The sequence below is a fragment of the Malassezia globosa genome (genome assembly GCF_000181695.2).
Source record: "Malassezia globosa CBS 7966 chromosome Unknown mgl_sf_10.1, whole genome shotgun sequence".
In the NCBI taxonomy this organism is placed as follows: domain Eukaryota; kingdom Fungi; phylum Basidiomycota; class Malasseziomycetes; order Malasseziales; family Malasseziaceae; genus Malassezia; species Malassezia globosa.
The window spans coordinates 60,966-84,387 of record NW_001849861.1 but is presented as its reverse complement, the minus strand read 5'-3'; the positions used below and the strand labels follow the sequence as shown (position 1 = coordinate 84,387).

Here is a 23,422-nt window from a genome sequence, read left to right as displayed (position 1 = left end):
TTGCATTCACCTCCACAATAATGCAATCACTCGCTCGCGGTCTTGTCTAACAATCCCAGCTTGTGTTATACAGTTCATGTCTCGACCTCCTGCATCGGCGCGTTCTACGAGCGCTTGGGCCACCATGAAAGGGGTCAAGCCTAACACTGTGCGCAGATCATCTCGTCTTTCTCTGAAAGAAAAGCGGATTGGGCCACCGCTAGAGGCAGAGTTTGAGCCGTCTGCTCATAAAAAGGCCAAGGTTGAGCCACGAGTGATTGACAGTGAACTTCCGCTACTTCCCGAGGACAAAGTAAAACTTTGCACCACTTTAAATCAACCCAAATTGTCGTTTTCTATCCAGGAAGCCCGCCAACATCTTTGCAGTATAGATTCAAGATTTGCATCGCTCTTTGCGCAGTTAGATCTTAAAGTGTACGATGAACTGCGAAGCGGGAAAGTGAAAGAGCTGAATCTGTTCCGAGTATTAACCACCTCGATTCTTGGGCAACAGATATCTTGGCTTGCTGCACGAAGCATCATGTATAAGTTTTGCCGCTTATTTGCTCCTGACCTACCTCTACAACCTAATTTGGACGCTGTAAACAAAGATGAGCTGCCCTTTCCCACACCATTACAGGTACTTAAGGCCACAGATGATGAACTGCGGAGAGCAGGTCTAAGCACAGCCAAAATAAAATATGTGCGTGATGTCGCCAGACGCTTTTCTGATGGCCGTCTTGACGTTCGAAAAATCATTCATATGAACCCCGAGGCATGTATTACAGAGCTCACGCAAGTCAAGGGCGTAGGCCGCTGGACGGCCGAAATGCTTCTAATGTTCGCTCTACGGAGTCCTGATATCCTTCCTGTGGGTGACTTGGGTGTGCAGCGTGGGATAGTCAAGTTTTATCTCTCAAACTCAGCCGGACCCAAAATTTCTGAGCGTAAGCGCAAGGATGATTACGTTCATCATGATGAAAGTAAAGCTCCAGGCTTTCTACCCTCAAACAGCCTGTCCTTGGAACAACTTGTTTCACGTTCACAAGGGAATAAGACTAAGAAACACATGTATCTGGACCCGGAAGAAATGTCTGTTTTAGCTGCGCCTTGGGCACCATACCGCTCTGTTGCATGTATGTTTATGTGGTCCATAGAGGGATAGCTTACTTTTTTTCTGCACTTCACGTTGTCGTCATGTTCACCAAACCAAGTGGGGCGAGTCGCTTTCATTATTCACGTACGCTCGATGTCAGCAGAAGCATCACGTGACACAGTCGCTCAAGGATTGCGCGTCGCCCGGTACAAAAGCTCGAACGCACTTGTCTCTCTCTGGACAAGCTAACAGCATGGGACGCGACGAATCGCAGGCCCAGAAGCTTTCCGTAACTTCACGGGATCCTGAAGTCAAGGAGGATGATAGACCTCATCACACGGAAGAGATGCGTCCCTCGAATAATAAGGTGGCGAACGAACTTAGCGAAGAAGATCAGCAGCTGAAGACGGAGCTGGAAATGCTGGTCGAGCGGCTTGGTGAAGACCATACACAGATGCACCGCCCCGCTTTAGAAGCGATGCGAAGCATTATTCGCACCAGTACCTCTTCTATGACGTCTGTTCCAAAACCTCTTAAGTTCTTGCGCCCCCATTACGCACAGCTTAAGTCTGTTCATGAAAAATGGACTACACCAACTGATGAAAAGGTGTTACTTGCAGAAATTCTCAGTGTACTTGGAATGACTTACTCAAACACAGGAGAGCATGATACACTCGTGTTTCGCCTCCTTGCTGACTCTATGCGGGGTGCAAATACCACGGCAGAGGACTTGGGTCATTGGGGTCACGAGTACGTGCGTCACTTAAGCACGGAATTGGGCGAAGAATACAATGCACGTATGGAAAAAGACCAGGATACATCAGAACTTCTCAGACTTGCACTTCTCGTGGTTGAATTTAGCTTGAAACACCATGCAGAAATTGACGCGGTTGACCTGCTATTAGAGTTGGAGGCTGTGGACCAGCTGCCCCAGTTCGTTGACAAAGATACATTTGAGCGCGTGTGTTTGTATCTTGTGAGCTGTGTGAATCTTTTGGTCCCACCAGATGATGTCATGTTCCTGCGCACAGCGCGCGAAATTTATCGTAAATTCCAACGTTATTTCGAGGCATTGGTCATCAGTGTGCGGTTAATGGACCCTGAGCGCATTCGTGAGGACTTCGAGTCGCCCAAGAATGAAGTGATGCAGAAACAAATGGCATTTCTTCTCGCTCGACAACAAATTCCTGTGGAATGGCTGCAGGATGAATCCAACCCTATTAAGGACCAGGCTCTGCTAGACTGCTTGTTCAATACACATCTCTCATCGCATTTCATCAACTTTGCCAAAGAGCTTTCCGTGTATGAGCCAAAAAGCCCCGAAGATGTTTACAAAACTCATCTTGAAACAGCGCGTTTCCCTGTCGTGGACTCAGCACGTGGGAATCTGGCGAATATATTTGTGAATGCGTTTGTCAATGCTGGTTTCGGCAACGACCTTCTTGTCGTGGGTGCAGACGAAGGGAACAGCTACGTTTACAAGGCGAAAGACCATGGTAAGCTTTCAGCTGCGGCTAGTGCTGGACTGAGCCTGCTTTGGGACACGGAAATGGGTTTAAGCCACATTGATAAGTTCACGTATTCATCAAACGAATACATCAAGGCGGGTGCTTTACTTGCCTATGGTATCCTGCACACGGGTGTGCGCACTGAGATGGATGCGCCGCTAGCTCTGCTCTCCGAGCATGTAGAAAGTAAGAGCTCGCCGCTGCAGCATTCAGCTATTGTTGGATTGGGCTTGGCCTATGCTGGCTCGTGTCGTGAGGAGATTGTGGCACTTCTGCTGCCGTATGTTCAGGATGAAACCACTTCGATTGAAACTGCAGCGCTGTGTGTGTTATCGTTGGGCTTTGTGTTTGTTGGCTCCGCGCATGGCGAGATTGTGCCGAGTGTTTTGCAAATGCTGATGGAGCGCGAACCGTCGCAGCTGGATAATTCTTGGGTGCAGTTCATATCTCTAGGCCTGGCGTTGCTATTCCTAAGCAGGCAAGACGCGTCTGACGCGACCATCGAAACTTTGAAAGCGATTGAGCATCCTGTGTCGCGCGAAGCTCAGATCCTAGTGGATGCCTGTAGCTATGCTGGAACAGGCAATGTACTGAAGATCCAGTCTCTTTTGCACGACTGTGCAGAGCATGTGACGCACGACTCAAAGAAAGAGGGTGGTTCTGAACAAACGGATAACGAGTCTGAGGGTGCACGCAATTGGTACCAGGCCTTCTCCGTGTTGGCAATTGCGCTCGTGGCTATGGGAGAAGATGTGGGTGCTGAAATGACTCTTCGCCATATGTCACATCTTATGCACTATGGTGACCCTGTGATTCGGCGCACAGTGCCGCTCGCACTGGCATTGCTGAATCCTTCGAATCCGGTGATAACTGTTCTCGACACGCTGAGTAAGTACTCACACGACAGCGACCTGGATGTGGCATTGAACTCGATCTTTGCTATGGGTTTGGTTGGTGCAGGTACAAATAACGCCCGTATCACGCAGCGGCTTCGCCAGCTAGCAAACTACTATGCGAAGGAGCCTGATTGCCTTTTTGCTGTGCGTATAGCGCAAGGTCTTGTGCACATGGGAAAAGGTACTCTCGGCATCGCACCCATATCACACAGATCGGCAAATGTTTAGCCAGACCGGTATCGCTGGCCTCCTATCGACGCTCTTGGCACTTTTGAATGCGCGCAGCTTCCTTTTCGGTCGCTACCATTGGATGATGTTCTGGCTGACGGCTGCCATGCGACCCCGCTTCCTTATTACGCTGGATGAATCACTTGAAATCCTGCCTGTTTCCGTACGCGTGGGCAAGGCGGTGGATGTGGTGGGCCAGGCAGGTAAGCCACGTACCATTTCCGGGTTCCAAACCCATACGACTCCAGTCCGACTTGGTTCTCGCGAGCGTGGGGTTATTGCAACGGAAGAATATCTATCCTACACACCCAGTAAGTATTGTACACGTGAATCTAACCTGAATCAGTTATGGAGGGCTTTGCGGTGCTCCGCAAGAATCCTGGAAGCGAGCCTGCTATGTAGGCATACATGGTTCCATCGAATACATAGCATGCGGCAAATGCGCAAACTACGATGCACGCGCTTTTTGTTTTTCCTCCCTACACCAGAGCCAATAGCTCGCTTGTCAGGCTGGCATCTAAATTGGCTGTGCGGACAAGGACTTCGATAATCTTGTCGTCCTGTCCACATAGCACGCCGGCTCGTGAGCAGGATGGAGGCGGAGATCTTGACGTCATCGAAGGGGAGGGTGACAACGATACAGCGTCTTGACCAGTAGATGGTGCTGTGCTTGCCTCTTCCAACGGCCAGTTCATGCCGAGTAGAGGTGGAACGCCAAAATAGTCTTTGCCATCGCTCAGCAAACGCATAGTCTCGATTAGACGACGAGATAAGACATTGTATGGGTTCTGCGTGTAGTCTTTTCCACTTAGCAACAAATGCTTCGCCGCGCGGAAGAGAGTACCAGTTATACCGAGGCGATCTCGGATAGTCACTTTGACGGATGGTGGCGCGAGATATACGACGTTATATAAACAGAACGCGACTGTCTCCGTGTATTCGAGTCGAGTGAAACTGGCAAGACGGCGAAAATCTGCTGATGAAACTGGGAGGAAGGCGACAAGCTTGTGGATCAACTGCACTTGAATATAGGCTGGGACTTGCCGTGCCAACAGCTCTCGATTGTGGTCGGGTAAGGACAAACGAGAGAGGGCCTGCAAAGCCAGGAAAGCGTGATGCGGGGCCTGGTAAAATAGAAACAATGATTGTGCCAAGTCAGATGCTCCGAATGAGACAATAGAAGACGACGTTGTAGACCACGCACTTGATGCAGACTTGGAAGATAACGAACCGATGCGTTCTAATGCCATTGGCGACGCACCTTGCCGGCTCTCAAACTCGAGTGCATCCAGAATGAAAAATCGCAGCATATCTACTAATGCCACCGTGCTATCGACGGAAAACCGCGTCAAGTCAAATGATTCGCCGGAAACACCTAGCAAAATCGTAAGCAAATCCTTCTCAATATCCAGTAATTCGCGCAACGAAAACATTGAATTTGTAGCGTTGGCATACCGGCCCCAGCGCTTATCGTGTAGAATAGACCGCGATATGGACGCAATCATCGGCATGAATCGCTGATGCGTACTGAGAAACAGCATGTTATCAGGCATAATAGCCAAGTTACGAAAAATCGTCACAATCGCTTGAGCCACGGCAACACGTTGATCCGCCGCATGTTCTTCCGATAGAGAGACGCTTTGCCGACGCCACTTGCGGACTTCTCCTTCGTCTTGCAGTGCCATGTCCACAGCATCGCAGTATGTAAGCATGTCCCTTTCGTCCATGTATTCAACGGAACTCTCGATCGAATCAGGCGGCATGACTTGCTCCAATAGGTCGAGAAGGACATCAAGCAAATCTTCGCATGGTGCTAGAGGAAACTGATAATTCGCTGGTGCATCGACACCAGCAGACAAGATCAAGAGGGTATTCAGAGCATATGCGACTTCAAATGACATGCCAGACTGAAGCGACATGGTTAGTCCAAATATATCCACCATGCCCAACTCCTTCACACTGAGAGCACGAGCGTGCTCCGCAAGCCGTGGCGCAAGCTCGTGGTCCATCTTATCCAGATCTCGGCCGCCATATGTATGAAGCTTCACTTCACTTGGCAAATACTCAATCTTGTACTTATTAGGCACGATAGTGTCCATACTAGTACGTCCTTGTGATCTTGAGTGCATATCTGTCACATAAGCGCTCACTTTGTGCGTCGGAGATGAATGAATGACGTCAGGACTTTCCGTTGGAGCTTCTGACTGGGCTCGTCCCAGTGCTGGATGCTTTGGTGGCGTACTGAGTAAAGGCAGCGAATTTTTCGACGCCGCTGGCTTGTGTGTTTGCGTTGATCTTGTGGCTCCAGAATGTGATGATGTATCTGACTTTGCATGTTGTTGCGGTACTTGTGAACCGGAGTTTGAGCTCGATTTATCCAAACTAGTTGGTCCATTAGAGAGATGCGCATTCAAAATACGTTCTGACGGGGGCACAGACGAAACAGGAAGCACCGCAGTTTGTAAAACACTTGGAATTTGCGTGTTAGGCATATTGGAAGGCAGCTCTTGCGGCTGCGACCAATGCGTTTGATACTGCGGTGGCAAGCTCGGCTGGCCTTGAGGTTGTGATTGCGGCGGAACCTGCTGAGATAGTGGTTGGACTTTTGGATCTGGCTGTTGTGGTGGCTGGAGTTGCGGCTGATATGGTTGCTGCGTCGGCTGTTTTGGTGGCTGCTCCTGGTGCGATAATTGAACAGGTTTTTGTTGCTGATAATGCTGTTGCGGCTGATATGAAACCTTAGGGGAAGACTGGGATAGTGTAGTCCCAGGCGTTGCAGGAAGAGTTACAGAAGAAGGCGATTGCAAGTTATAAGCTGGATTCGTCGAGTTTGAATTCACCACTCGTTCGTTATTATAGGCCTGAAGGGCTTGTTGGATTGCTGAATATCGCGCCATAGCCATTTGAGGCGTTAATTGTCCGGCTGATACTAGAGCCTGGAGCTGATTGAGGTGCTGCCCAATTGCCATGTGGACTTGATTAGGTTCTAAATGCCCAAACGGATGGTTTTGAATTGGCATGCTAGGAGAACCACCGACCGTCGTTGCGGACATCCCAATCTGGGCTGACGAAGGTGAACCAGCACCATTCAATGACCGTGAATCCGGAGGCACCGATTCCCGATTTGAAGTTGCACGAGGTGCCAGATTACCATGAAGATCACTTCCTGGCCTGTCAGGCATCACTGTCCCTGAACAAGATGAATCAGACACGTTGCGACGCTGTGACGCAATCCAAGATCTCTCGAAAAGCGAAAGTCGTTGCGTATAGTAAGCAGCGAGACGGCCAGGCACTTCGCTTGGAGTGGGGATTGCGTTAAGTGAGCCCGTGTTATTAGATGGTTCGACCGCTAGGTTCAATTGTTGTGCAAGAAAAGCCCATCCATTCGGCATGGAGAAAATTTGTTCGGACCCTCCATAGCTGATTACCTTCGCGAAAAGAGATTGCATGTCAATCGACCGCACCTCACCGGGCCTGCCGTTAGCTGCAGGACCCACGAAAGGTGACGACCAGTCAGGTGGTAATGCGACTCCCCGTTGGGCCAGGAAGAGATATACTGTAGACACGAAATCACGAGGCACTGGGTTCACTGGTATGGTAGTCTGTTGTGCTGACATCGGAGTTGATTTTGTCTGAGGTTGTGGAGGCGCCTGCGACTGGACCTGTGTCAAAGAAGAGGGTTGTTGTGACTGAGGCAAAGATGTTATAGACTGAGAATCTGACTGCGGAGGCATGAGTTGAGGCGTTGGTTCTCCCGCATTGTGATTCTGAAACGAAAGCGAAACGGAGTGATTCGGGTCTGGTTTCGGATCCGGGGTGTGCATCATATTAACCGACGGTTGGAAAGTCGGATTTGGCCCAGGTGTCATAGATGAGCGAAAACTGGCTGCATGACTTGTAGACTGTGAGGGCGGCATCACCGGTGAGGAATTCTGAGATTGCTGTGTCACATGCATTGGCATTAGAGTCGACATGGGGATTTGACTAGATGCAGCCGGAGCAGAAACCAGGGGAGATGATGTTGTCAGTCTCATGTGGGCTGAGTTTGCATCCCTGGTTACTTCGGTTTGTTTGTTAGGGTCTCGTGCGGTCTGTAAGATAGATTCTTGCGTATTCATAAGCCGGCGCATTTGTAGGGTTAGATATTGAAGAGCAGCAACTTTATTGGGACCATCAGGCTGAGCATTGGTGATAGTCCATTGTCGTTGGAGTACCGACATATTAGTCTGCAGTAACTGAAGCATTTGTGCAGATGAAATGGCCTGCGTAGGAGTAGCACTTTGCCTCGACGTATGTGGCATAGGAAGTGGCTGAGCAGGTGGGGTATCGCTCAGAGTTGGTGCGACACCAAATCCGGTTTGCTGCTGAGGTGCTAGCACAGGCTGTACTTGGGGTTGTTGTGGCTGTGTCGACAATGTATTATCGAGCAGCTGCTTCTGTTGCAATTCCGTTTGGGCCTGAAGCTGCAAACTCTCAAGCTGTGGAACCGACGTTGATGGGGTTTGTGATTGTTCTTGAAACGATTGCTGCTGCATATGAGAGGATTGTGTCTGATTTATCATGAATTGCTGTACTTTCTGTTGCTGTTGTTGTTGATACGGGGAAGTATAAGATGTTTGCTGCAGTTGTTGCTCTTGTTGCTGCTGCATTTCAGTATGCTTTCGAAACCAAGTAGACAAATCCATCACGCAAACAAAATGTCCGAATGGTTGGCCCCATGTAGGAGCCTATTTTTGATCACGCGTTTGACACGAAGCGCTGATCCCCAGTCCAAAGAAACTTTGCCGGCACGACTGTTTGACGTGTCGCTTATTGGCGATCAGTGCGCGACACGCGATGCTCTAGAAAAATACGCGTGGCTAGAGCGCGAAGTCCGCAAGCGGCCCTTGGCGCAAATGCTGAGATTGAATTTTCTTCTCGGCCGACCTCACGTGAGGTACGCGTCACTTCGCACGAGAGGCTCTGGAACGCTCAGATCCGAACGCCACTTGCTTTGTCGTCGCATTGAACGACTTAGATTGCACTCCCGTGTGTCGTGGCTCAGGCGTCTTTCGTCGGACGGCTGTGAACTAGCTTACCGTAACTAGGGTATCAGTCGTGGTCATGCTGGCCGTTTCTAGTCCACTAGTCACGGTTCGCTCCACACCGTCAAAGGTGCTCGTGCCCTCAGCATTATTACTTCGCACCTTCAGCTCGGTGTCGCGGCATCCAACGAGACCAAGTGTGCTTTTTGTTCCAAGGAAATTGAAAACTGACAGTGCATACCCAAATTTCGTGTCTATACGCCTGTTTGCCACATCATCAGGTGACGGTCCTCATCATGATGAAAAAAAGAAAAGAGAGTTCCATGAATCTATCGAGCGGGGACTTCGCGAGGCGAAATCTGGAAAGAAGGCAGATGATGTTCCTGATGAGCTGAAGCACTTTTTTGGAAAAAACAATCGCTCTCCTCATTCCGACAACGGTCCAGAGATATCCAAAAACGATGCTGACAACGACGAGTCTCAAGCAAGAAACTCGCACCCATCGGATCAAAACAAGAAAAGCAGCAACAAAGGAGGAAACAAAAATAATAACAACAATGAAATGCGTGCTAACATGAACATGATCATTGCAACGATTATTTCGACGTACTTGCTTTATCGCTTCACATCGCCCGAGGCATCCACACGTGAAATTACTTGGCAAGAATTCCGCTCCGCCTTTCTCGACAAAGGACTTGTCGATCGTTTAGTTGTGGTGAATCGCGCAAAAGTCAATGTTTACTTGCACAACAGTGCGACAGATAGCCTGTACCCACATCAAGCTGGATCGTCCATGCTTGGCGCTCCGCAATACTGGTTTAGTGTGGGGAGTGTCGAGGCTTTTGAACGTCATCTTGAAGAAGCTCAGCGTGAGCTAGGTATCCCGTCCAATGAACGCATTCCTGTTGCTTACCACGAATCAATAAGCATGGCATCTACTCTTCTTCACTTTGCTCCGACGCTGATTCTCGCAGGCTTACTGTTTTATCTGACGCGCCGTGCCACAGGCGGTGGCATGGGCGGTGGCAGTGGTGGTGGACCTGGTGGCATCTTTGGTATTGGCAAGAGTCGTGCTAAGCTGTTCAATCAAGAGACTGATGTCAAAGTGAAATTTGAAAATGTTGCTGGAATGGATGAGGCGAAACAGGAAATCATGGAGTTTGTCAGTTTCTTGAAAAACCCAGAGCGGTACGAACGCCTGGGTGCTAAGATCCCACGCGGTGCAATCTTGAGCGGTCCTCCCGGCACCGGCAAGACCTTAGTTGCTAAGGCCACTGCTGGAGAGGCTGGCGTTCCATTTCTGAGCGTTTCTGGCTCAGAATTTGTCGAAATGTTCGTGGGTGTTGGTCCATCGCGTGTTCGCGATATGTTCGCCACAGCCAAAAAAATGGCTCCTTGCATCATATTTGTGGATGAAATTGATGCTATTGGTAAATCTCGTGGAAAAGGTGGCAATTTTGGTGGCAATGACGAGCGAGAAAGTACCCTTAACGAGCTGTTGGTTCAAATGGATGGTTTCGGTACGAATGAACACGTTGTTGTCCTTGCTGGTACCAATCGACCTGACGTGCTGGATCCAGCCCTTCTGCGTCCAGGTCGATTCGATCGCCACATTGCCATCGACCGTCCTGACATTAGCGGTCGTCGGGCCATATTCCATGTTCACTTGAAGCCGCTCAAGTTGAGTGCTAAAGTGAATGAGGATTTGCTGGCCGAGAAACTAAGCACTTTGACACCGGGTTTCAGCGGTGCAGATGTTGCGAACGTTTGCAATGAAGCGGCTTTGATTGCAGCTCGTGCGGAAGCTCCTGCCGTTGAGGAAACGCATTTTGAATTGGCTATTGAACGTGTGATTGCTGGGCTGGAACGCAAGTCCCGTGTGCTTAGTCCCGAGGAAAAGACGACAGTTGCCTATCACGAGGCCGGTCATGCGGTTTGCGGTTGGTTCTTAGAATTCGCCGACCCTTTGCTAAAAGTTTCAATCATTCCTCGTGGCGTTGGTGCATTGGGCTATGCTCAGTACCTTCCTAAAGAGCGCTATCTGTTCAGCACTGAGCAATTGTCAGACCGCATGTGCATGATGCTGGGCGGACGCGTTTCCGAAGAGATCTTTTTTGGTCGTATTACCACAGGTGCCCAGGACGATTTGTCTAAGATCACACGCCTAGCGTTTGAAATATGTGCCTCGTACGGCATGAATACTAAGCTTGGACCCATCTCGTATCGAACAGACCAGGAGTCGATGCATAAACCATACTCTGAGCGTACTGGAGAACTTTTGGATGAACAAGTTCGTGCAATGGTCCTGCAAGTTCACGAACGTACAACTAACCTTTTGACGGATCACAAGGCAGATGTCGAGAAGGTGGCCAAGCTGCTGCTCGAACGAGAAGTCATTACTCGTGAAGATATGACAAATCTGCTTGGGAAACGGCCGTTCAAGCAAGCAGATGAAGCAGACGAATATCTTGATAAAAAGGGGCGTCTTTCAGGTCACGGTGAAGCAAGTGCACCGCCACCACCTCATGATGAAGTGAACCCTGACCCTAACGTTACGACGTCCGAATCGAGGATTCCCCCGCCATAAGTTATCTTGTAGTTACATCTAACATACCTGTTTGTCCATGTGGAGCACGTGATCCAACTTGGCGTATTGAAGTGTCGTTTGGGAGTTGTGATCGTAAGCGTAATCGTATAGGACTCTGAAGCCTTTGGGTGGTGAAGCCCCAATTGCGACGCCACGAGGCTACAAGCCTATATCCATGGAAGATGTGCAAAGCATAGAAGCGCCTGAGCCTCGGTGTTTTTCTGATAACAAGGGGTTAAACGCGCTAAGCCAACAATGCTTAACCTGTTACCGCCCCATGTCTAATGAACCTGAAAAACATTCACACATGAAAAACACTTTCTTACACGATGAGCCTGCAGACACAAGTCAATCGACATCAAATAAGCGTGATAGGTCGAAGCACTTGTTAAATGATGGACCTATTTTGGATGCACAACGACCTGCTCATTTCTCGACGTTGCGGAGACTTAGATCCCCATTGACTGTCGACTCGGATGGGTCCCAAATCTCAAATTTCTTTCCTCGAGAGAGTGACTGCACTTCAATTCGCAGCATTGACTCTGACAAGTCTATGACTCCCGGATTCCAAAAAAATGTTTCATGCTTGATGCAAGCCGGGTTGTCTGCGAATGAACCTGAAAATCCACCCGCGAGCGTGATTGTCGAACCTATCGCTCGTCCTTTTCTCTCTTTTCAAAAACTTGCGAAAGTGACCACAGAAATTGTGCACAACGGTAAGTTTTCTTGTATGCACGTGTCTGGTGGCTTGATGGCCGTTGGGTTCGAATCTGGCGCCACGGTTGTGTTTGATATGTCTCAGCGCATTAGGTGCATGTGCAAAGCTTCATCCAGTCGTGTCACATGTTTGAGCATATCACACGATGCGACGTATCTCGCTGTAGGGCACGCATCCGGTGACATATACCTATATGATATGTTTCAAGCTTCAGTACCTGCTCGGCATGTACCGCCCGTTGATCCTGCGATTGTATCGTCTGGAAAAGGCGAGGGACACTTTGCTTCAGTGGCTATAATTCAACTTAAGTTTGTTGGTGCAAGAAAGACAGCCATTATTAGCACAGACGCGGATGGACTATGTTTTTACCATTCACTCGGTCGTATACTTGGCATGGCATCACACGACACCTTGCGTGTTTACGGTCGATACAATGCGACAGATCCGTCTCATATTTATGACGCAGCACCATTGCCCCTAGGAACCCTGAGACATGCCGCTGATGAGCATCAGTTTGTTGCGTTAATATTGCGGCACAAACTTCTTATTATTGGCTTGAAGCCTTCAGCTCGTACGTGGTTTCGGTCTAGAGCTTCATCGAACAGTGAAACAGCCTCTTTGGCATGGTTTCCGGCCACACACGCTTTCTCCCAGGTATACCCGCCTATGCTTGCTTTTTCGTTTGGCAATGAGCTTAGGGTTCTTCGTGTATCCTCAGTGCGCGTGAAGTCACGCACACCCGGTGACGAAAATACTTCCGGAATGAAGATGTCAGAAGAACATCTAAGCACTACCGCGCATCCAATTGTCCAGCTACATTGGATCCATCGACAACTTTTGCTGGTCGTAACTACAGTTTCGTGGCAACTATTTGATTTTCGGTGCCATTCATTCACAGAGTGGCAGCCTCATGACCCGCTCGTGGCTTCTGTGACGCCAGGCGACCCAATTTTTTTACAGATTTGGCGGAGCAAAGTGTTCATGTTTGCGCATAATACCGCTTATGCTGGTGATTTTGTGGCATGGGATTCTTATCTTTCACAGTTGGAGTCTGACCATGAGTATTTGGAAGCACTCAGAGAAGCTGTGAAACTGTATCAAGGAACTGGCCTTGGCTCAGGCATAGGTCTTCCGAGTCTCAGGCATGATCAACGGGCTGTTATAGCTCAGCGCATCGAGTGCATTGAGCGGAAAGCTCTACGGCTCTTAAGCGACAGTGATGACGTTGAACTAATTCGTTTATGTACTCAAGTTGCGGTCGAGATGAATAATTTTGACCTTCTTTTTGGTGAAATATACTTTTCCTATGAGTACCATGACAAAGTCGACGTCTTTGTTCTCGAGCTTGAGCGTCATATCATTCATGGGCAGATTCGGACACCTCCAACAGCGGTAATACAGCGACTTTTGGAATATCGCTGTCGCACCCACGAATATGCGATAATAGAGCAACTAATTCTTCATGTTGATCCTTTCTGCCTCGATTTGGATCAAGTGTTACCCATATGTAATGAGCAATGTCTTTGGGATGCTTTATCATTTGTCTACGAGCGTGTATTCCATGATTATGTCACCCCAATTGCCCAGATACTCAAGCGACTTGCTCAAACACCAACCCAAAACACACTCGCTGATTCGAGTCATCAAACCGTGCTCATTGAAGATTCTTGCTCTGATAATGACAGTCGAGCGTCTTTTTATGCGATTTTTCCAATTCTAAATGCAAGGCTTCGTGGGTTAAGATACCCATCAATGGAGGCTTTTGAACACAATGAGGCTGTAAATGTTGTGCGCGCTGTTCAATCACTGCTTTTTTCCAAACATGCTTGTAAAGCACCAGACCTTGCTGATGTTCCCACGCTTGATCATAACATTTTCCCTTACCTGCGAGCAATTTTGAACTTTGACGCTGAGCCATTTCTTGATGTGTTGGATTTGGCATTCGAAAGCGACTTCTTCACTAATGAAAAGTTGCCACTTCTTAGTCGACGCGACGTCATTGATACGTTACTTGAAGTTAACCGCATGAAATCACTTCCAAACTCTGTGCACCATTTGTTGGCAATGTTTGTTGCGCGGAATTCTGCCAAATACCCCCAATTTATCATTCTGTCTGATTCTGAGTGCGAAACAATTTTTGATGCGTTGACGAATGATGAAGTACATAATAAAGACTCTGAGTTTGCTCTTGAGTGTCTTTTGTCGGCACATCCCATCGCTTTTACCGAGAAGCGGATCAAGATGTTAGAACGAGCAGGATTTTGGCGAATCTATGAGACCGCCCTGCGAAAAACTAAGAGATACCCGGAGCTGCTCTGCTTCTTCTTGCAAGACCGGGATGGAGAACATCACTCGCCTGGGCAACTGTATGACCGCGTATCCGAGATATTTGTGCTTCCTGGACTGAAGGGATCAAGCCAGCGAGAATCGATGTTTTCCTTGTTTCTGTCATGCTTGAATGACATACCTGATCCTTTGCTTTGCGATGTGGCGCGCATTGTGACTAGGTACTTTGCCTCGCGAGGAAACGAAGTTTTGACACATTTACAAATCACGCCCAATCGACAATTCTTGTATCTGAAGGCATTTTTTATTTTAAAGCACGATATACAAGGTCGAAACCCGCAAACTTTGCGCCGTGTTTGGATAACTAGGCTGTGTGAAGAATGTCCGTCTTTACTTGTGCCGCAATTGGATGCTTACGGATACGAGTATTTTGATCTAGAGCATGTCTGTTCTGAGGCTAGCACTCACCACGTATATGATGCATTATTCTGGGCTTTGGATCGACGAGGTCTTACGACACTTGCAATGGACCAATTAGACAAGTTGGCGATGGATTTGGCCCAACATACTCACCAGGTTCTAGATGATGGTGTGGACGATAGGGCAGATTCTGAAGCAGAAAGTTCGCGAGAAGGAGTTTGTAAACGGTTCAAAAAGCTTCACTTGGCACTTACTATGGCATTCCGATTGTGCGTTGAGAACTCTCTATCATCTAGTGCCTCTGTTGAATTTGTTCACGAATTGTGGTTCCGCGTGTTGTACACACTTGTTCGACTGGAACATGCATTTTATGATTCCTCTAGGATTCATGCGCCAAAAGACTCGTTACTTGCGCTTGCTTTGTCTCATTCGCAAACATTCACGCAGGAGGCACTTGCAACTCTTGTGACATCTGTGCCCTCTGAGACAATCTCATTTGCTGAGTTGTTTAAACGGCTTGTCCATGGTATTTCTCAAGCGAATATCATGTATTCTCAAGTACGCGTGATTGTCGAAGCAATGTTATTGGCTTATCGGCTTCGCTGTGATGTTTTAATGATTGGCGTGCGTTTAAATGAATCAGATGCATTGCACCTCTTTCAACAGCTCGCTAAAGAGCGGGGCATGGGTTGGTTCGTGGCAGCCACGCGACCCTCTTGTGCTCATTGCGACAAAGCCTTTATGGATTTGTCTTGTGTGCGTAAGCACGCATCATCAGACAAGGTGGCATTGACACCTCAGGGACATACGTTCCATGCTGGGTGTGGCGATGCGGTTGAGATTATGTAAGTGAATTGATGTGTTTCCGTAAAATGGGGTGGGTAAGGTATGCAAGTGGGAAATATTCCGACATTGGCGTCACACAAAACGGGCTTATTGGGGTGTAGCGTTTCTTGTTTGGGGTTCTAATCTTGCATAAGCATAACAAATCCCTTCCGGCTCAACCATATCTAAAGCCTTTTAGTCATAATCGCGGCCTGGGGTCGCTACAATTTGTTCGAATGAGTATTTTTTATGATCGCTGCCAGGTCAGAACTATTCGCATACGGCCTCTTTCAACGGTTGTTGTCGATCCAAAGCTACACGTCTCGCTTTGTTGCCAATCTGAACGTTCTCTACGACTGGATCTGCAAAACAAAAGTAAGATTTGATTAATTCGCCAGGGAGATCTGTAGACAACGACGACTCGATTAGCCAGTTGCTCCATCGAAAGGCCCGTCAATACAGCTTCGGAGTTCACAAGATGACCTCACCGCGGGCTGATGATATTTTTGCCAATTCTGCGACGTTCAAGTCATGGTGGCCGCCGGTTTTCGGCGGTCGGAATGCTATTATGTCTCCTCGTGAAGAGTTTCCTGAGCAACAACCATCATCTATTTTCGGCGCACCCCTCCGTGAAGCACTGAAGTATACAACCGTACCTATCAGTCTTGCGAAAGAAAATGGCGAGCAGTACATTTGGGGTTATGTGCCTGCATTGGTCGCAAAAACTGGCTTATTCCTGAAACAGAATGGTACCGACGTAGAAGGTGTATTTCGTATTACCGGCTCTGAAAAGCGCATGCGTGAGCTTCAAGATATATTCGATTCTGCGCCTAATGTACGTGCTTTGGGTAATAGCTGACATTCTAGTATGGCAAAATCATTGATTGGTCTCCATTTACTGTTCATGACGTTGCAGGAGTCTTGCGACGTTATCTGAAACTCATGCCGGTGCGTAGTTGAAGGATTTTTGTGCTCACATGTACAAGGAACCTATCATTCCTTATAATCTTTTCAAACACTTTAGTCGTGTTCAAAACAAGGTCGATCTGGATTTGGACACAAAGATTGAAAAGTTTCGTATGCTAATTAAGACATGCCCTCAGGCAAATCAATATGTGTTACTTTATATCTTGGACCTTTTGGCGGTGTTTGAACGGAATCGTCAAAAAACAAAGATGACTGCACAAAACTTGGCCATTGTCTTCCAGCCTTCCATTCTCAACCCTCAGAACTTAACGTCTAAAACCGAGCACACAACGGCTGTCAGCGTGATTGAATTCTTGATCACCCATCAAGATTGCTTCGTTCTTGGACTCACCGAGCCACCACCAAAAGACAAGCGACCCGAGGAATTGACGTCATCTATTTCACCTGATGTGAAAGACTATGTTATGATTCCTTCTGATTCGGACGAGGAAGTTGTTGAATACCGAGTTCACGTTGGAGGTGGTGCTCGTTTGGCTCGCTCAAACACAACTGGCCATGGTCAAGCAAGTACAATTTTCGCTCGCAGGGAACGGAGAAAACGCGCGGAACAGCGGCAGGTGTCAGAAGAAGAGTTGCGGCCACCCGTTAGTTCCCCTGATATTGCGTTTGATAGCAACGCAAGGCAATCACCTCGATTACTCATGCCGACACGATCTATTCGAAGACGCGCTAATTCTAATACCGAAACAAGAACTCTTGATAATAATCAACCACCCTTAAGAGACAATGAGCAACGTCCGTTTAGGACAGCTAGCAAACTGTCTCATAAGATGCGTGATTCAGTCGTCAATGGAAACGGTGCTCTGCCGTCTCGTCCACCTATTGGAAAGCGCTCGGTTTCTGCCACTAGTGTCGCACAAGCAACATCGCTTAATAGTGGACCCTACTCAGGACACTTTGTACCTGCTAAATCAGATGACTTTTTATTGAATGGTCTTGCTTCTCAAGAAGAACCAGCCATGGTTCATGACGTTCGTGATGAATCTTCGAGTATGATTCCTCCCGGTCCCCAAGTCAGGGCGAACAATTCTTCATTTACGACGCCAGTCCTGCCTATATCTCCTGAGATAACTGTTTTCTCACCTTGTGATAATTCTACTTCATTGTATAAGCCAATGTCGTATTTGCAACAAACCTCAAATCTTTCTACAGCACAGCCATTGTCTTATATCCAAGATACGGAATCGCATAATAAACATCAGGATGAACCTCGGCAGTTGCAGGCATCTCTCGATTCTTACGTCGGTGGCGCCTATTCGTCTGACCCTCGTTTGTCAAGTTTGGCACCTGTCGTAAGACCTGGGCCTGCTCCTATGCAAACTTCTACCCGTTCGCTTTCTGCTGGCGCCGAGCCTGCGATGCGCGTTGATTCATCTCCTATTTCGTATCTTGTCAATATTGATTCACATCCCAAAGCAGATGCTGCCCCTGCTGTATCACCAAAACCGCTGCTAAATTCAGATGTGGATGTCCCCACCTCCCATTCACACCTGTTTGATCCATCTAGTGGCTTTTCGCAAGATACTGGCATACAAACCCAAGACCAATTACAATCTTCATTTTCTTCATCACAGGTGGCGAGCCCTTCACTACCAGAACTCCATCATGCTAAAGTGATAATTACTATATCTGGCCAGCCATCTACTCATTAGTCTTTTAACTTGCTGTTCCGTACACGTATTGACTCTATAACCTTGAATGCATTCCCTTATGAAGATTCAATACCGTATCTCACTCCGCAAAAAATTATTCTACAGAAACTTGTTCAGCGCCGGCCCACCATGATACAAGCCCAAGGCCCTGGCCCGCAATAGATGCATTAATCTTGTATGACGAGAAATTACTTCTTCTTGAACCAGATTCTCCGGAAAAGTTCGAAGTAACCGCGGGAGTTTCACCAAGCATTCCCTCGCCAAGGGATGGCCCAGGCTCCAAATCATAGAAACTGTCGGATTCAATCGCGAATCGAATTACCTCGCCGATGTCCAGGTACATGCGTTCTTCTTGAGCCGAAAGTAAAGGATCAGCCACATGTGCTTCGGAAGCAGGATCGAGAAGCCAAAACCATGCCTGCTCTTGATAGTCAAATGCCGAAGGAGTGGGAAGAAAATGAGGAGGAATGAATATATCGTCAAAAAAGCCCACAGATATACGGATTGATTCGGACGTGGACGATGAGATCCGACCGACAAGTACTTCATTTGTAAATGGCCGAAATACAACAAGTCGGAATACAACAGTGTAGTAGAGACACCCATCGCCCCAACGAACACGACCCTCACTAGACCTTAAAATATCATGCACACATATGCAGAGACCAATGTCCTGCAGAACCTTGAGAGCGGTTAGCGCTCGGCTTTTCCACAAGACATACCTTGTTGGCATATTTGACGTTAATTTGTTCAGCGATAGCTTTCGCACTGGGTCTGCTAAAATGACGCGGCTCAACTTTGATCACATCCTAGGATAGGGGTCAGAGCATAACTCAACTCACCTCAATTTCCGACAACACGAACATGCCGTCAAGCTCGCCGTCGTTACCTGTGCTCACTATGAATGATCCCAATATATTTCTGCATTTGCCACGTGGTGGTTACGTAAATCTACGTGTTATCGCCAGCACCTCTACCATGCCATCCAACGCGGTCGGACAAGACATGGGCGCTAATGACGTCATGAGCGACGCGGCGCACACGCTTGCACCGAGCGCAATAGAAAATGATGTTAAAATCGGTACCGAAGAACATGATATCAAACCTAATAATGCAGATACAAGAGTTTCAGAGCATAATTTGATAAAAGCTATGCAACAGCTCCAGATGTCATTGATTGATCCTAATGATATTCCCATATTGCGATTGAGTGCTATTCGTCTCAATGGTCTTAAAAACACACGCCATGGATTTTTGTCATCTCTATGCAGGCCTTATGTTGATCCAACAGCGCCATTCACATTCATGGCGGACTTGAGATACGGACATCGCATGAACTTCCCTCCGCTTGGGGAACCGACGACGGTTCACACCATTTTACAAGCAGCAACTTCATTTAGTAGCGATATTTCTCGTATGGATATTGCAAAGGATATTTCTGTTCATATGGAGCCATCGCGTGTATCCCAGGAACATCCTACAGAAGATGTTGACCTAATTCTAGACATAAAGCCAGCAAGTCGCTTTTTCTTGAAGACTAGCACAAGTGTTGGAAACAGTGAGGGTACTGCATCGATACAAGGAAAAATCCGAAACCTTTTCGGAGGAGCTGAGAGTCTTGAAGGAAGTGCTATGCTTGGGACTCGTACTAAACATTCTTATAACGTACGTTTGATTTTCTGCTGATGGTCCAGCTTGTTTTTGCTTCTCCCGTTTTTGCCTGTCCGGATCTTTGGGTAAATGTATCTGCCGTGTCTCAACATCGTGATTTGACTAGCTTCATCAGCGCTCATGAAGGCCAACATATGCTGCGCTCTGCTCTTATGGTACGCATTTTTCGATCTTAACAGAACAAGTATGCACAAAACGATGGTACACGACACGAACTCGCCTATGAGGCAAGTCACCGCCATTTCCATCATATGATGCCTGATGCATCTGTTGCAATTCGGCGGCTTGCCCTGCCTTCTTTCAAGTCTGCAATATCATATACCGTTGAAAGGGATTCTCGTGATAATACATTTGCCACAATGGCGGGCACCTACTTTAGATCCTTATGGGAATACGCAGGTCTTGGTGGCGATACCTCATACATGAAGGTGGAGACGCACTCTAGTGTCTCCGATATATTTGCGGATGGATGTTCATGGTCTCTGGGTGCCAAATTCGGTATGATGGTGCCTTTGAATGGTCAAACGCCTTGCCTTAATGATCGATTCATGCTAGGGGGTCCCACATGTATTCGAATGTTTCGCTTAAACAGCCTGGGGCCGAAATTTAAACGTATGTATTTGGATGGCTAACCGCCTCAGACGACTCGTTAGGTGGCGATACTTTCTGGGCAGTGGGGGCTAGCATTTTGGCGCCTATCCCTGGACGAGTTAATTGGCCTCTTAAGTTGCATGGGTTTTTAAATCTAGGTCAACTCTCCCAGCTACAGCAAAGTACGTGTGATCTTGTCCTCACACCACCAGGCAGTTTCTGGACGATGCAGCGTCTGGTGGAATTGGCCCAACCATCTGCCTCTGCAGGACTTGGTCTCCTTTTCCAACAAGGTCCTATTCGTCTTGAGCTCAACTTTGGCTTACCAATCATGGCTCGATGTGGAGATGGTCTTCGTAAAGGGCTCCAATTCGGGATTGGTATCGATTTTCTATAGTCGTGATTTGAGCTGGTTACACACACGTCATGTTTTATCGAGACCTCATCACGTGCCTGTGCAATTTGCGCATGGCGCGCGTCGTACATCTAAGCTCCTTCCAGATGGTGACTTTTTCTTCTGAAGTAGCTGAGGGTAAGCTTCTCTCGAAGTTTCATACTCCTACCAAAAGGAAAGAGCCCGAAGAATCTGATGATACCCATAAAAAAATAAAATGCTCGCCAATTGAAATCGATTCGTCGAATTTGCCCGTGCCGCTTTTACCTTCAGCGCAGGAGCCGAGTTATCTGTGTCAATGGCGAGCGCCACAGACGCGTAAACATAAAACTTGGGACGGTGATGCAATTCTTGTTGTTCATGAGAATAACAAGACATGCTCACTTCGATCTATTCATGATGGCTCGATGCTGATAACAAATGCATCGCTCCGAAAACGAACTGTCAACGAAGGGGACGAGTTTTATGTTGGAGGCAAGGAGGTATTAATTGAGCGCTCCATGAGTGGCTTAATTGGCGATCAAGGTCAAAATTTCGGTGCTCAGACACACGCCACATCTGTACCGCGGCATGGCCCTTCCATGTTCTCTCTACCGCCGCGCCAAAAACCTATTCCTGCTTCACAGTTCTATTCAACACCCAAATCGGCTATAACATCGACGTCTAGTACTCTATCAGCTTACAGATACTCAAGATCAGAGCCGCAGTCAAAATTTGATTCGTCCTCTCCAGACGCAGTTGTTATGAAACGTCCAAATGACAAACACTACGAGCTGTTCGGTAAAGGCTGTCCAATTGTTGACGTCGTTCTCGATCCTGAACTGGCTCCGAATTTAAGACCCCATCAAATTGAAGGTGTTAAATTTATGTATGAAGCCGTGACTGGCATAAGCTCGCTTGAAAATGGCCACGCCTCGCCTGGACAAGGTGTAATTCTTGCTGATGAGATGGGCCTTGGTAAAACCCTTCAAACAATTGCTCTCATATCCATTTTAATTCATCAAAATTGTTACTTTTCTCCTCTTCGCACCGGTACAGTGGACAAAGTGTTGATAGTATGTCCATTGACTTTGGTTGTAAATTGGAAGCGCGAATTTCGCAAGTGGTTGGGAAGAAATTCTATTGGGGTTTTGGCCGTAGAAGGCGATGGACGAATTGAGGTGGAACAATTTGTGAACAGCAGACAATACCAAGTTCTGATTCTTGGGTATGAACGACTTCGAAGCTCGGTCCAGCGGCTATCGCGCGCTATACCGGCCATTGGTTTAGTGATCTGCGATGAGGGACATCGTCTGAAATCAAGGGACACAAAAACGACGCGATGTTTCGATATTCTTCAAACGAGACGTCGTATATTGCTCACCGGAACGCCTATTCAAAATGACTTGCGCGAGTTTTATACCATGGTGGATTTTGTGTATCCGGGTCTCTTTGATCAGTATAGTGTCTTCAAACGGGTGTTTGAAGATCCAATTATGCGTAGTAGGGCCCAGCACTGCTCCTCTCAAGCACTGGAACTAGGGAAAAAGCGAAACAAAGCAGTATGTATTTGAACGACTCACGAGTAGCTCTCTACTATAACCAAAGGAATCATACTACGACGAACGGCGGACATCATGCACTCTTATCTTCCGCCTAAATTGGAAATGGACGTTTTTTGCACAATGACATCGATCCAGAAATGCATTTATGGTATTTGCTCGGAGTTTGTGAATTATCAATTAAATTTTGGCGAAAGTCAGTCGTATCTTCCGTATATTTCATTGCTAAGGCAACTTTGCAATACTCCAGAGCTCGTATTGCCTGACTGCAGCGGCACATCTCGTGGATTTGACGGGAAGTCGAAGTCTTTGATTCAAGCGATACATGCTGTACTCCAAGCAGAACGAAGTTCTCAAGATTATTTGCTGCTGAGTGGTAAGCTGCTCGTTTTTCATCGAATATTGATGACTATAAGAAATTATACTCAAGATCGCGTTGTTGTGGTGTCTAATTTCACGTCAACGTTGGACAAGCTTCAAGCGTACTGTATTCGGCAAAAATTCCCCTTTGTGCGACTTGATGGGCGTACTAAGGCTGAAACCCGTCCCAAATTGGTGCAACAATTCAACTCGTCAACGTCTGATCAGAAAAGGCATCCATTCGTATTTCTTTTAAGCTCTAAGTCTGGTGGCCTAGGTCTGAACCTGGTTGGAGCTAACCGACTAATTTTATTTGACAGTGACTGGAACCCAGCAACCGATCGGCAGGCTATGGCCAGAATACATCGTGATGGTCAAACCAAGCCTTGCTTTATTTACCGATTATTGCTTGTGGGATCGATGGATGAAAAAATTTATCAACGACAAACGACGAAAATTGAATTGAGTGACTCACTCATGAGTACAGAATCAACGGAAGTATCTGATCAAGTCAGTGCGAGTGATACTTTCTCGCAAGAAGAATTGAAGGATATTTTCAACTTCCACCCCGATACAAAATGCTTGTCTCACGATCTTCTTGGATGTACATGTAACGGTGACGGATCCCGACCGCGATACACAATCAAAACAGAGGAAGT

At 47.5% G+C, this 23,422-nt stretch overlaps 10 protein-coding genes across 10 annotated transcripts; 8 read left to right on the top strand and 2 right to left on the bottom strand.

Moving 5' to 3' along the window:
* Nucleotides 1–124: 124 nt before the first annotated feature.
* MGL_3602 (uncharacterized protein) lies at nt 125–1,144 on the top strand (the record flags this gene model as incomplete). The annotated part of the gene is made up of 1 exon (XM_001729083.1): nt 125–1,144. The coding sequence occupies one exon, from the start codon at nt 125–127 to the stop codon at nt 1,142–1,144; it is 1,020 nt and encodes a 339-aa protein (XP_001729135.1).
* A 184-nt stretch (nt 1,145–1,328) lies between these two features.
* On the top strand, nt 1,329–3,707 carry MGL_3601 (uncharacterized protein; the record flags this gene model as incomplete). Its single annotated transcript, XM_001729082.1, has 1 exon — nt 1,329–3,707. One exon carries the CDS (start codon nt 1,329–1,331, stop codon nt 3,705–3,707), a length of 2,379 nt encoding a protein of 792 aa, XP_001729134.1.
* An 85-nt stretch (nt 3,708–3,792) lies between these two features.
* Nucleotides 3,793–4,109, top strand: MGL_3600 (uncharacterized protein; the record flags this gene model as incomplete). The annotated part of the gene is made up of 2 exons (XM_001729081.1): nt 3,793–4,018; nt 4,054–4,109. The coding sequence occupies 2 exons, from the start codon at nt 3,793–3,795 to the stop codon at nt 4,107–4,109; spliced, it is 282 nt and encodes a 93-aa protein (XP_001729133.1).
* Nucleotides 4,110–4,186: 77 nt separating this feature from the next.
* Nucleotides 4,187–8,356, bottom strand: MGL_3599 (uncharacterized protein; the record flags this gene model as incomplete). Its single annotated transcript, XM_001729080.1, has 1 exon — nt 4,187–8,356. The coding sequence occupies one exon, from the start codon at nt 8,354–8,356 to the stop codon at nt 4,187–4,189; it is 4,170 nt and encodes a 1,389-aa protein (XP_001729132.1).
* A 454-nt stretch (nt 8,357–8,810) lies between these two features.
* On the top strand, nt 8,811–11,318 carry MGL_3598 (uncharacterized protein; the record flags this gene model as incomplete). Its single annotated transcript, XM_001729079.1, has 1 exon — nt 8,811–11,318. The coding sequence occupies one exon, from the start codon at nt 8,811–8,813 to the stop codon at nt 11,316–11,318; it is 2,508 nt and encodes an 835-aa protein (XP_001729131.1).
* Nucleotides 11,319–11,907: 589 nt separating this feature from the next.
* Nucleotides 11,908–15,591, top strand: MGL_3597 (uncharacterized protein; the record flags this gene model as incomplete). Its single annotated transcript, XM_001729078.1, has 1 exon — nt 11,908–15,591. One exon carries the CDS (start codon nt 11,908–11,910, stop codon nt 15,589–15,591), a length of 3,684 nt encoding a protein of 1,227 aa, XP_001729130.1.
* Nucleotides 15,592–16,544: 953 nt separating this feature from the next.
* MGL_3596 (uncharacterized protein) lies at nt 16,545–18,206 on the top strand (the record flags this gene model as incomplete). The annotated part of the gene is made up of 1 exon (XM_001729077.1): nt 16,545–18,206. One exon carries the CDS (start codon nt 16,545–16,547, stop codon nt 18,204–18,206), a length of 1,662 nt encoding a protein of 553 aa, XP_001729129.1.
* Nucleotides 18,207–18,300: 94 nt separating this feature from the next.
* Nucleotides 18,301–19,072, bottom strand: MGL_3595 (uncharacterized protein; the record flags this gene model as incomplete). The annotated part of the gene is made up of 3 exons (XM_001729076.1): nt 18,301–18,888; nt 18,929–19,015; nt 19,049–19,072. 3 exons carry the CDS (start codon nt 19,070–19,072, stop codon nt 18,301–18,303), a joined length of 699 nt encoding a protein of 232 aa, XP_001729128.1.
* A 112-nt stretch (nt 19,073–19,184) lies between these two features.
* Nucleotides 19,185–20,865, top strand: MGL_3594 (uncharacterized protein; the record flags this gene model as incomplete). The annotated part of the gene is made up of 5 exons (XM_001729075.1): nt 19,185–19,287; nt 19,324–19,871; nt 19,901–20,032; nt 20,063–20,489; nt 20,627–20,865. The coding sequence occupies 5 exons, from the start codon at nt 19,185–19,187 to the stop codon at nt 20,863–20,865; spliced, it is 1,449 nt and encodes a 482-aa protein (XP_001729127.1).
* A 71-nt stretch (nt 20,866–20,936) lies between these two features.
* Nucleotides 20,937–22,415, top strand: MGL_3593 (uncharacterized protein; the record flags this gene model as incomplete). Its single annotated transcript, XM_001729074.1, has 1 exon — nt 20,937–22,415. The coding sequence occupies one exon, from the start codon at nt 20,937–20,939 to the stop codon at nt 22,413–22,415; it is 1,479 nt and encodes a 492-aa protein (XP_001729126.1).
* Nucleotides 22,416–23,422: the final 1,007 nt, after the last annotated feature.